Consider the following 12,417-nt stretch of genomic DNA (forward strand, 5'->3'; position numbering starts at 1 on the left):
TTGTTCTTTTGTGCCAGTTCCATTCCTTTTCACATTTCTCCACTTCCTCTGAAAAATGCATACAACTCAATCTAAAGCCATTAGAAATGTCCTTCAGAAAAGTTGGATTTAAAGGCTGGAGCAAGATTAATGTTGCTTAAGTTAAATGAGAGAGTCTCATTCTACAAAACCTGGGTAGAATGTAGCGTTCAATATCTTAGTTGTGTGAGTTGGAAGCGGTTCTAGTGAGGATAAAGGCATACATAGTGTGACTCTAATAAGCTGATAAGATAACATATCTAATGAGGCAATAAAATGCCAAAGGTCTAAATATCAGGTCCAATTTTGCTGGCACTTATTTCAGTGGGAGTTTGCTTATGCAAGGATTGCAAGATCTGGTGCAAGCTTATACCAGGGCTGAATTTGAGCCGTTAAATGTAAACAATTGTCCTACAGGATAGATGTGCCATTCCTTGTTTTTCAGGTCACTTTTTTGTGTGTGTGAGAGCCATCTCAAAACATAGCTTTAACTAGAAAGAAACTGGTTTCATTGCTCCCTGAAACATAACTGCTTTAAGAATGATGGTAGGAATTTTACTTAGCAAAGTATTGATGCTTATCTGTCAGCTGATGTGGTTGTGAAACATGTACAGCAGTTTAGTACTAAGGGCCCAATCTTGCAGCACTAAGAGCCCTTAATTCCCATTTATTTCAGTGGCAGATGAGGGCATTCTCCATTTTGCAGCATTAAGTCATAAAGAGGCAAAGAAATATTAGCAGAACTGATCTCAAATATATGTGTATTTATTAAGAGCATCGTCTCTTGTGGTACACTCCCATTCATTCCACAGAATGCTGACTGTACATAGGGAAAATGTTTCTCTGAGGGTATTATTCTGTAAATTTAGAAGCAGTGCTGCTCTCTCTCTGACTGCCAGGGTTTGAACAATGTACTAAGAAGCTATGACAAGATTCAGAAATGTTTTCAAAGGCAGGAAGATATGCAAATTCTTTATACTGTCAACCTCATACAGTATAACTTATTTTCTCTGTGGAAAAAAATGTACTGCTCTCCAGCATCAACAGACTTGTCAAGGACAGTTCATGAGCAAAAACAAGAGGCCCCAATAAAAATCACTGTTTAGACTTTACTTTTATCTCCTCATTGTTATCAGAAAAACAATTACTCTCAGTGTTTTCCCAATCTCTCTTTCTGTTCAGAATATGACTAGCATATTTATCAAGCTTACCTCACAGTTCACCACTGAATTTCAAGTTTTTTCTGGTTACAAAATGCTGTCTATAGGTGTAATTTAACATGGTGAAGCACCAGGGTCGTGGAAGGCCAGTGGCTAGTTATACCTTCCTCCCCACCAGTGCCTTCCTGCCTAGTTCCCTCCCCACCAGTGCCTTCCTGCCTAGCTCCAGCTGAGAGTTTCACAAGGGAGAATACCTCCCAACTGTCCCTCGTTATGAAGATGTCACTCATTTTAGACCCAAAGTTACCTACTTTCCATACTTATCTGGTATCCCTTCACTTTACTGCTGAAAATTTACATCAGAAATAAAAATTGTGGGACTGAGGTTATAGCAAGAGTTTACACCAAAAGAGTGACTCTCACCGCTTCCTGCCTGAATACATTTGTGTCACTCATTTGGGGTTTTTATCATACATTTGGGCCTTGGCGGGTTGAGAGAAATGAGAGCCAGTACTGGAAGTGACATTGGCACCCAGCTCATTTTCTGACCCTTAACACCTGCCATAGGCGGACAGCTGCCCTACATATATTCCTCTTACATAGAGGAGGTGTGCCCACCTCAAGAACCAAAGAGAATCTATTCCTCTTCTGACAACCCATCCTTCACCAAAGAGGTGACGCATTGTCAGATGACATTTTTCAGAGCTCCTATTACCATTTTGGCAGCACATCATTTATTTTCATTATCTAAAATAGAAGCATCCCCATTAGTCAAGATTCTTTACTAAAACACTAAAAGATTTTTCTTCACCAAGGGTCTATTTGTTCTAGCTCAGCTATGCTCTGCACAGGAATATGACAGTAGAATAGTGGTGGTGGCGGCAAAATTGGCTTTTCACCAATTTGGCATCTCTCCATGTTCTGAGGGTATCCAGTATCCACCCCAACCCCAGGCATAAGTTATAGCCTTACACTTACAATCTTACACTTGGCTGTCCATTGTCCCTGGGTACTATTACAACAGGAAAAGAGTAGTCAGAGTTCAGTGGTGTTTTGTTGCCCCACCCATCCCTTTCTCAGCATATCCTTTACGTTGGAGACTGCAAGGAAGATGGGGCAGAGAACCTCACAGTGTCCATTTTGGCTCCCTTTTCTGCCAATCCTGCCTGCTAGTGGACAAGGTCTTGAAGGTGGCATCTCATCACACCCTAGAAAATAAAATCTGTTTCACCCCCAGTGGTAGTAGCAACAGTATGGGTCATGCTCAAGGCAGTCTCTGTGACTCTCCTTGTCTGACCTAGCAATGGAAGCATCCTTCAGGAATGCCTTTTGCTGGCCCAATTCCATAACAGAGGGAATAATCTATCACTCAGTGTGGAGGAAGGTTTTACAATCAATACATTCTGCATGTAAATATGCCACAATTCACATGGTAGAAAGGGAATTCAATAGCAAACTTACTGAACCACTGACAAATATTTATGAAAAGCCACAGGTAACAAAGTAGAAAAAGATTAGGGAAAAGCAAATGTACTCTTTTTGAAAAAATTGGAAAGGAGTAATCTTGGCAATTACTTTCCTATAACTCTAACTTCTGTCCCTAGTAAAATAATGAACACTAACTAGTAGAAAAATGTGTAGAAGATGACTATGTGTGTAGAATATGACAATCACTAGGAGCAGCAGCATGGGTTGACTATAGCTGAAGTATATATTTGTTTTCCTAATGACTTCCATTCTAATGGGCCTTTTCCAGTTTCTCATAACTTTCTCAACCTCTTGCCTTTGGGGATGAAACTTTCCAGATCTGCTTTCTATCTGAAGCTGCTTGGGCCATTGGCATAAACACCAAAACAGTAGTGTAGATGGGACTCTAAATACACTAAAAATTCCCTCAAGCACACAGAATTTCAATTATCCATATACTAGGCCTGATTAACAAACTCTTACTCATGCCTACTAACTAGACAGTATATAATATGGAAAAAAAATAATTCTTCATTTGAAAGAGGGACTGGATAATCTAATTGAGTTGCTCCCATTGCAAAAGCCTCAGGATAGCATTTTTTGTGTGCTGCATGATGGCCATGTATAAATAGTAATTTGAAAATAACCTGGAGTGCGGGCTCTAGTTCTGTGATCCCACAGAGTGGCTGGTAACTGCTGGTCTCCCTCATCAGTTGCGTGCATCCTGCAGTTGGGTTCCTGGCATGTGGTGTAGGAGAGACACTTGCCAAAGCAGCCTACGTGCGTCAGTTCAGGGCCAAGCAGCACTGCTATGCTGGTCTTTGTATAAGGGCCAGAAGTGGAGGTTGATGGAAGGACAGAGAGTCTGTGTAAGGGCACTAGTCTGGAAGAGGGATTGGTGGTGAAAAGGCAGACAGCCAAAAATTGCATGAGGGGAGGCGAAGAGAATGGGGAGCTGGGGAGAGGGAGGGAAGTAAGCCTCAGGTAAGAGAGGGGGAGCAGGGAAGGCCCCCAGGTGAAGAAGAGTGGGAGCTGGGGATGGGGCCAGGCATAAGGCCCAGGGAGAAGGGAGGAAGCTGGGAGAGGGTGAGGAGGCAGGAGTAAAGCTCAGAGAGATTGGAGAGGGAGCTGGGGGTTAAGGAAGTAAGGCCCAGGGAGGAGCTGGGGAGGGGAGTAAGCCCCAGGTGAAGGGGGGGGAAAGCTGGGGAGCGGGCTAGGAGTGAGAAGCAGGGAGCTGGGCCGGGAGTAAGGCCCAGGAAGATGGGAGAGGGACGTGGGGTGCAGGGGAGAAGCCCTGGGAAGGGCAGCTGAAGAGCAGTGAGATCAGCTGGAGCAGAATTCGGAACAGTTACGGGGGGGGGGGGGGGGCGGCGGAGGAGAAAATGGGCGGGAACCTCGAGAGGAGGGTGGTGTGCCGGTAGCCAATGGGCAGAGGGCATGGGCGGGAGGGCGGTGTGGGCGGGCAGCGATTGGCGACGCGTGGCAGAGGTAGCCAATGGGCGTGTCGCTGGCGGAGCTTGCCCCTAGCGGCGGTGTGACGTGGCTGGGTGCTAGAGAGGTGACAGTTGCCGTGTGCGAAGCCTCCGCCTCTTTCACTTGGGCTGCGGGCGGAGACACAGCATCGTGCCGGTGAGTGCAGGGCTGGGGGCTCCCGGCGCAGGGACGTGTCCCAGCCTGCGGGAGGCCGCGCCGCTGCCCTCCCCCGTGCCGGGGGCTGAGCCCGGAGGCCACGCGGATTCGGTGGCCGGAGGCCGTGGCGGCCTGACAGCAGCCCCCACTCCCCCCGCCGACGCAGGGGCCTCGCTCTGCCCCGGCTGGAGCGAGCCCCAGTCCCGGCCGGGGCAGGTAGGGCCAGGCCAGGCGCTCGCACTGGCTGTGCCGGGCCAGGGCTGCGGTCCGTGCTGTACGCACATCCGGCTCCTCCGGGGCTGGGCGCATGCCACGGAGATGCAGGGGCGAATCGGGACTTGGCCGGGTACCGCTGCGGTAACTAGTGACCGCCCTGGTCCCAGGGCACGAGCGAGGTGATAGCCTCTGTTGGGCCAGGGCTTGTCAGCTCTTCCCGGGAATCTGTCCCCCATCTAGGGCCAGGGGTTAGACCTACTCAAGCGTCCCAGTCCCGTTTCCAGAAGCGATTCGGGCACTTGGGATGTAGGTTCCTCAGACGCTTAATGCTCTGAAATCTTTACCGCGGGGCCCCTTCTGCCTTTTTGTTCCCCTTCTTCCGCCTTTCTCTCCTGCTTCCCTGTTTTGCTAAGTTCTTCCTCCGCATATTCCCAGCAGCAAGTCCTCGTTCACGTTGTTCCCTGAGCTTCACGCTTCCCTTCTTCTCTAGTCTAACTGCTAAAATCATTATCAATATTAACTACTGAATTGCTCATCAAGTGTCATCCCTGGGTTTTAGCATTAATATCCCCGTGAGATTAATAGGGGGAGGGAAACTTTACCCTTCTGAGTCATTCATTGTCTTATGCTGTCTGCTGACTCAGAGGGACACCACTGCATCTTACATTTGGAAGGCTTTCCTCTTAACAATGAGGGCTATAAACTTGATTTCCAAAATGAAAGCCTATATTCTGCATAGTCTGAATTTGTTCTGTGGATCACATAAATACACCAAATGGGCCATGTATTTGACATTTTGGGCTGGTGGACACTGAATGAAGGGGAGAGTTCAAATGTCATTGAGAGAGACTCCACAACCCACCTACTCCTCCCCAAGGAGATAGGACAGAGGGCCTTGCAATCAGTCACCTTCTCCCTTGACTGTGTAACATTAGCCTCCCCTGCTGTTTACATCCTCAATGTCCTGGTTTTATCTTGTCTTTGATAGCTCTTGGCAGAGAGGAGAGGGGTGAGACATTTGCCTTCTCACAAATGGTCCACTTATTAGGTCTCTTTAATGATGTATATTCCTGAGCCTGATTCAGATGTGATGTAACTTTTTTTAAAGTTAATCTTGTTTGGAAAAGGTTTAAATAATACATAACCAGCCATAGCTGTTCCTCTTGAAAGCTTGGGCCTTGTAGCCAGCCAGTCTGATCTGTGTAGTCTGAGTCTTTATAGGCTGAAAAGATTTCACTGATTTCCCTGTGTTATATTAACTCTCATGTAAACACATAGACTTACAACTTGGGATGATTTGTTTATGCTTTAGTAAAGGGCAGTGAATAATAGTTCAATTCGTATGTGAGGACTGCAAGAGAACTCCTTCATGAACATTCTTTGTAACTGGGTGAAGTTCTTTAAATGTTTTCTGCAGTCCGTCTTCCATCCACATCCAGGAACTGCTCTCCGTCCACTTCATCAAATGCTTTTGCCCAATAACTATATTTGATGTGGCCTCAGCATAACTCAGTTTTTCTACCTCCCAGAGCTCTTACCAAGTTCTTGTTTTCTTCTGGTTTACGATATTCATGCACGGCACGGCACAAGTGGTTGTTGGGTTGCTGCCTTCCCATTGTCTGGGTTTCTAAGGAGGATTCTTTAAAAAAACCTACAACTTTCAAATCCATTTTAGTGTTGCTGATTGACATTTTTCTTCTTTAAAGGAAAGTAAAAGAGGGAACCCAAACTGGTTATCTCTAACTCATAATGCCTAGGGTCCTACTAAATTCACAGTCCATTTTGGTCAATTTCATGGCCAGAGGGTTTTAAAATTGGTCAATTTAATGATTTCAGCTGTTTACATCTGAAATTTCAGGTTTGTAACCATGGGGGTCCTGATCCAAAGTGGGTTGGGGAAGTGTTGCAAAGTAATTGTAGGTGGGTCCCAAGCTTGTCATCCTCACTTCTGTGCTGGCTTTAGAGCTGGGCTCTTAAGGCAGCACCCCTCCCCCCCAGCTTCCTGCAGTTAGAGGAGGTTCCCGGAGGTGGAGGTAGGTAGGATCTCCCCCATGCTGCTGGGAGCACCCCAGCCAGGGGCTCCTAGCTGCTAGTCCACACCAGGGACAGATTAAGGTAGAGACCCCTTGCCAATTTGGGGGCCCCCAGGAAAAATGGGTCGCCTAGCCCTGAGAGAAGCAAGCCCCTACTGGGTCACCCCGAGCCTGGGCTGTAGCCGCAGGGCTGAAGTCTTGAGCCCGGGCAACCTCAAGCCTGGACTGCTCTGAGCCCCAGCTGGAGTGTGTGTGTGTGTATGGGGGGGTGGAAGCCCTGAGCCCAAGCTGCCCCAAACTCTGGCTGGAGCGGCAGAGGGGGGGTGATTTCACGGTCTGTGACACGTTTTCCATGACCAGGAATTGGTAGTGCCCTAATCATGCCAAAAAGTAGCTTTCTAATAGATGGCATGTACAGCTTAATTTCCCTACTTGTCTTTACTTAAGGCTTGTGCATTCTTGGAAACTTATTGAAATAGCCATTCTGGAAATTTTCCAAATGTAGCTGTGCTCTTAGTAACACTGGCTACGCTACTAGGGAGGTGTGTTGAGGGGCCTGGCTGTCATGGACCAGTCACATTTGAGTAGTTAAACCAGATGTAATTTTGACTGATGCAATTGAGCTGCATTTCAGTCATCTCTTTGCCCTTTTTGTTTGTAAAATCTCTTTATATGATGTGTGTTTTGAAAAGCTAACACAAAAAGCTAATATTTAACAATAGGGGCAATGGCTGGTAAGATGCCTAGAATTGAGAAATTCCAGATAGTCTCTTATTTGAAAAGAAAAATATTGATTCTTTTTTAAAGAGCTAAACATATAGCATCAGTTTCTTTGAACAATAAAAAATAGGACTTTAGCTTTACTTATAAGTGGGGCTTTGAGAGTTCATGACTGTGGAATTTGCTGCAAAATGCATCCCTTGTTTTAAAATTGTGCAGCAGGATCTAAGCTTATGTTTTTAGCCCTTATGAAAACTTTCAAATATGAACCAGAATGTAAACCAACACTTTTGTTTTTGAGTCTACAGACAGCGTGAAACTCTGAAATGTGAACTGCCTGCATTTTCCCACTATTACTATTAATATCTGTCACTTGATTAGCTTTGACAATGTGCTTTTTCTGCTGTGCAGCACAAGACCCCCCACACTGTCCTTGCCCCAGAGATCTCCCTCGATTTCACTGAGAAATCCAAAGATGGGGGCTGATTTACTGTTTTTCTCTCTCCTCTCTTCCCACTGCCCAGTGAAGGGGTAACTGTGAAATCTACTGAGGATGAACATATCAACTGTTTCCCCAAACAATTTAAAAGCTTATTAATCTTTATTGGAGGTAGTGCCAGGTAGTGAGAGAGCTGGTTGATCTGGTGAAGAACAAGGAGTTCAAGCCTCACAGTGTCACCTCTTTCCCTGTTGAACAGGGAAATAATAAAACAGATGTATCCCTTTCACAGTGCAAAGACTCAATTTCCTTACATTTTTTACACCATCTTCCACATATCTCCAAATGCCAAAAACCCAAACTGTCCCCTACTCAGCTGCCAAAAGATCCCGTCTCTCCTATGACAACACTACTGCACTGCAGTAGATATGTTAAAGATCAAAAATCTGGGGACAGACCAAAACTGAATTTAGTAGCAAAATACAAGAGTGTGTGCTAATTGTTTTATTTTCATGTTCATTAAAAAGAAAAAATCCATAACTTCTCTGAAGCTGCTGCAGAATTTCTAGTCTGCTGCTTTGGAATGGCACAGAAACCAGGGTCCCATGCTCCAGAGTTTAGGTCCAGGTTGAAAGGAGAGTTGCAACTTTTGTTAATTGGATCACTCTTCTGAGTTAGTTAGAACCTTTGTGTTTCAGTTCTTGCTCATTGGCAGCTGAGTTAGACCCCAGTGAAATTAATGGGGCAGTTCAGACCTTATAACTATTGGCTCTCTGCAAACTCAAGCAGTTTCTGATTTGTAATATCATGTAAAATAGCAAACCTAATAGGAAAAGTGTTTCCCAGCCAGTTTATTATACAATGGAAATTATTTTTTTAAAACTTTAATTGTTCTTAGACTTTAATTCTGATAAAACTTTTGCCCTAATGAAGAAGCTGAAAGCTTCAAGTGGAAATCTGTTAACTTTAAAAAAAAATTATTGGCCATTTTATAATTACCTGTAACTTTAACATGAAATGTGACTTTTATACCAGTTTTACTGACCTAAATTAATGCTGAGTTTTTATTCTATCCAGCAATACTATGTAGTATTGGAAGAATCTTGGTCTCCTATAGTTGGAATAGTGTAACTGAAATTTTTAAGTGCTGGTTCTCTTCAACTCATGAGAAAAAGCTTTTAAAAACTAGACCGCTAAACTTTGTTGCAAAATAGAAATCTGAAAGAACTAATTGGATGTTGCCGAGGCACCCATCATAGAATTTAAGTAGGTAAATTCTTAAACTTCTTTGGCTTGCATACCTTAAATTCTCCTATGTATCTAAGTGTCTACATACCTTAAATTATCCTATGTATTTAACTTCTGTTATTTACAGGAGGCTGTAATTGCACTTCAGAACTAAATAGCGAGCCCCTATTTTTTCCCCCACATCACATCCTATTTTTTCTCTTAACTGTTCTCTCCCTGGTTGGTGTGTGGAAAAATCTACACAAAGTGAATCTAGGAATATTCAGCTGTACCCTTTGTCAGATGTTTTACAGAATTTGAATGGAAAAGTAGTACTATGCTACTCTCCTGTTGAAATTATACAATGGTTGTGTTCTCCTCTGAAAACGCAGAGAATCTGTCCACTCTGTAAGCATGGAAAACACAGAAAATGGCCTGGAAGCTTCTGTAAAACTGGTTGTATAAGTGAACTCTGCCACGATATTATCCTTTGATGCTAGCATTACAAGGTTCATGTTCTAACATGGATTAATTGTTCTTTTAGAAAGATCATTCTGTTTTGCATAAACATGTTCATTATCTGGCACTATGTCACTTTCCACCTATTTAATCTTAACTACAGAAAAAATAATCATGCTATTAAGATGGAAAATTCCATACCCCACAAAACTGTCAAAGGAGTGTGAATGGCTTGCATTTTTAAACAAATTCTGTTTTAGGAGAGGCTTCTTGTGCTCTGAGAGTCTTATTTTGCCATTTCCTTTTTGTCCTCAAGCTCTAATCTCTTCTTCAGGTTTTCAAGCAACTCTTATCTCTAACTTTTGTGTTTAGGAAATGACTTGAGTTTAGATGGGCTTCTCTATTGCACAATTAGAAACAAGATATCTGAAGTCATGGGTTTACTGGGGAGTTATAAGAATGTAAGGCAAACATTCATATCCAGCTGTATCTATTCAATAGTTAATTATTCAAATAACTGTATCAGAATTTCTGTAGTGAAGTCCTTCCATGAGTCTGCTTTTCATCTTAGCCATTGATATTTGTCCTCTAAATGAAGCAAAGGGTTCCATTTGCACTTCTTAGTGATGTAATTTTTAAAATCTATGTCCTTTGTTTACAGACAGACAAACTTCACAGGATGAAAGTACAGGGCAATTTATATGGAAGCACAAATTTCACTTCCAAAACTCAGGCTTGCCTAAACTTTGTGTAGAACTGTTTTGTCCCTGTCAAACTTGATAGTACTGTCATCTAAGCTTTGGGTCAGAACTGGGCACAAGTTTTACATACTTCTGGATGGTTTTATTTAATTTCTGATCTTGTGTTAATGTTTTTAAAGTATACAAATTTGCCTCAGCTGGTGAACTATAGAAGTACAAATTATTATTGATTTTATATATAATTGTTTGTCATTTATTTATATTGTTTGTTATTCTCTTACTAAATTCAATTTATTAATACAATAAAAATACTGCTGTAGTTTGAAATGGTGCTGATTATTGCTTTTTCATGAACATGAAAATAAAACAATTCATAATTTATCTGAAACGGCCACAGATTTTCTAGTCTGCTGCTTTGGAATGGTACAGAAATCTGAGTCCCATGCTCCAGGGTTCAGGTCCAGGTTGCTGCAGAGTACGTTGAAAGAGGAGTTGCGGCTTTTGTGCATAGACAAGAACTTAATTATAGATGTTAACTTTCTATAGACCACTGAAATACAGTAAATGAAAGCACGAAACTTGTTTTATCAGGTATTTGATGTGGGTACTGCATTCCTTGGTATCTAGTATAAACTTCCTTAGTTGAATTGCAAAAGAGTTGTAAATACTATAATCCTGATGGAATAGGTATTTGAATCCCTGAAAGGATTTCCTCCACAGAGTATGTTAGTTCTAAGTGTCCATTTTCTCTTTTCAGATCTCTGACAGTATACCTGAAGTCAAGAATGTTTTCCAAACTAGCCCACTCACAAACCTTTGCTGTTCTGCGTCGTGGTGTTCATGCTTCAGTGAGTGCTTCTACATCAGTTGCAACTAAAAAAAACATCCAGGGACCTCAATCGTCTGAGTACATATTTGACCGTGAAGCTAAATATGGTGCACACAACTATCATCCCCTACCTGTTGCTCTAGAAAAAGGAAGAGGTACTGTATCTTGATTTGCCTTTATGCCGCACAAGAAAGCGTAATGCTTCAAAACTTTTTAGGGAATGTTCAGGATTTTTAAACCTTGAAGATCGGCACATAATTTGGTTGTATCTGAGACAGGTAATGAAACCTAGGGTTTGTCTACACAAACAAACACTTAGTTTGCAGCAAGCTGGGGTGTAAATCTACCAAGCAGTAGCCTGCCATGCACTAATTGTACGTGTGTTCCCTGCCACTGCACCCTAAAATGGGGGTAGATTGTACCATACTATGGAACTCTTAGTGTGTACAGCAGGATCCACATGGACACTTAGTGCGGGGTAGATTTATACCCCAGCTTGCCGCAAACTAAGTGTTGTGTAGACAAACCCTCTGGTGCTAATGAGGGATTGTGCAACTAATGACTTCTAATAAAACTACTATTTGATTTGATTCAAGCTGAGGATCTAAACCTTGACTCGCCAAAAAGTTTTACACGTGCTTGCTTATTTCAGTCTCCATTATAATTGCTTAATATCTAGACTGAGTCTTGCTATGAAAGCTAAACCAACTGACAATGGCAGTTGGTTTGGCACTGCAAAGCTGGTATTTATGGTGGGATTTTCAGAAGCATTTAACTGATTTAGGAGAAAAGTCCCATTGACTATGTGAGGTTTGTGCTCCGTTCACTTAAATGCTTTTGAAAAATCGCATCCTTCAGTCTTTTTTTTTTTTTTAAAGCCTTCATTGGAAGAATTCCTCATCTTTAGTTAAGTTAGAATGTAACTTATTTGAAAGACTCATTTATTCTTGTCACATAAGGAGTTTCTTTTGCTGAAGATGAGCTTGTTTCCTTATATCTGTTTCCTGAACTTTAAACAGTTTTCCTACTCCTTTCTCTAGCAAAAATATGTAATGGTATATGAGATACCTTGGCACCCCCTTATTCTCCACTGTCATATAATTGGGATATGTTTTATACAAAGTGTACCTTGTGAGGTATCATTCTAAAAGTCTTGATCTGCTAGACATTAATATCTCGTTGGATTGTATGTGCTATCATCATATGTGAAGTTAGGCTATGTATGTGTTACTGAAACATGTTGTGAGATTGAAAACACCCATAAGCAGCCTTTCAGGTACAACAGTAAAAAGGTCAAACAATGTTAATGGCTAATTGAGGAAATGCACACAAACACAAGGATTACCCCAGGAACTGAGTACAATAGAAACTTCTCAGAGATAGTCCCCATTGTGTAGTGCTATTTGACCCAGGTCACAGCAAAAGAGCTTTCCAGTAAGTGGGAAGAAGATATAAAAGGGGAAAATGACATCATGATGGTTCCTCACTTTCCCTACAACAATACACCTGGAAACACCTG

At 42.6% G+C, this 12,417-nt stretch overlaps 1 protein-coding gene across 1 annotated transcript in view; it reads left to right on the forward strand.

The window, feature by feature from the left end:
- The first annotated feature begins 4,167 nt into the window (after nt 1–4,167).
- Nucleotides 4,168–12,417, forward strand: part of OAT (ornithine aminotransferase) — a 28,789-nt gene continuing 20,539 nt past the window's right edge. Inside the window, exons 1-2 of the mRNA XM_054033464.1 lie at nt 4,168–4,274; nt 10,827–11,053. Coding sequence (XP_053889439.1) covers nt 10,855–11,053 — 199 coding nt within the window. The 5' untranslated portion in view covers nt 4,168–4,274; nt 10,827–10,854. The remainder of the gene's footprint in view (nt 4,275–10,826; nt 11,054–12,417) is intronic.

This window comes from Malaclemys terrapin, chromosome 7 (assembly GCF_027887155.1).
Source record: "Malaclemys terrapin pileata isolate rMalTer1 chromosome 7, rMalTer1.hap1, whole genome shotgun sequence".
In the NCBI taxonomy this organism is placed as follows: Eukaryota; Metazoa; Chordata; order Testudines; family Emydidae; genus Malaclemys; species Malaclemys terrapin.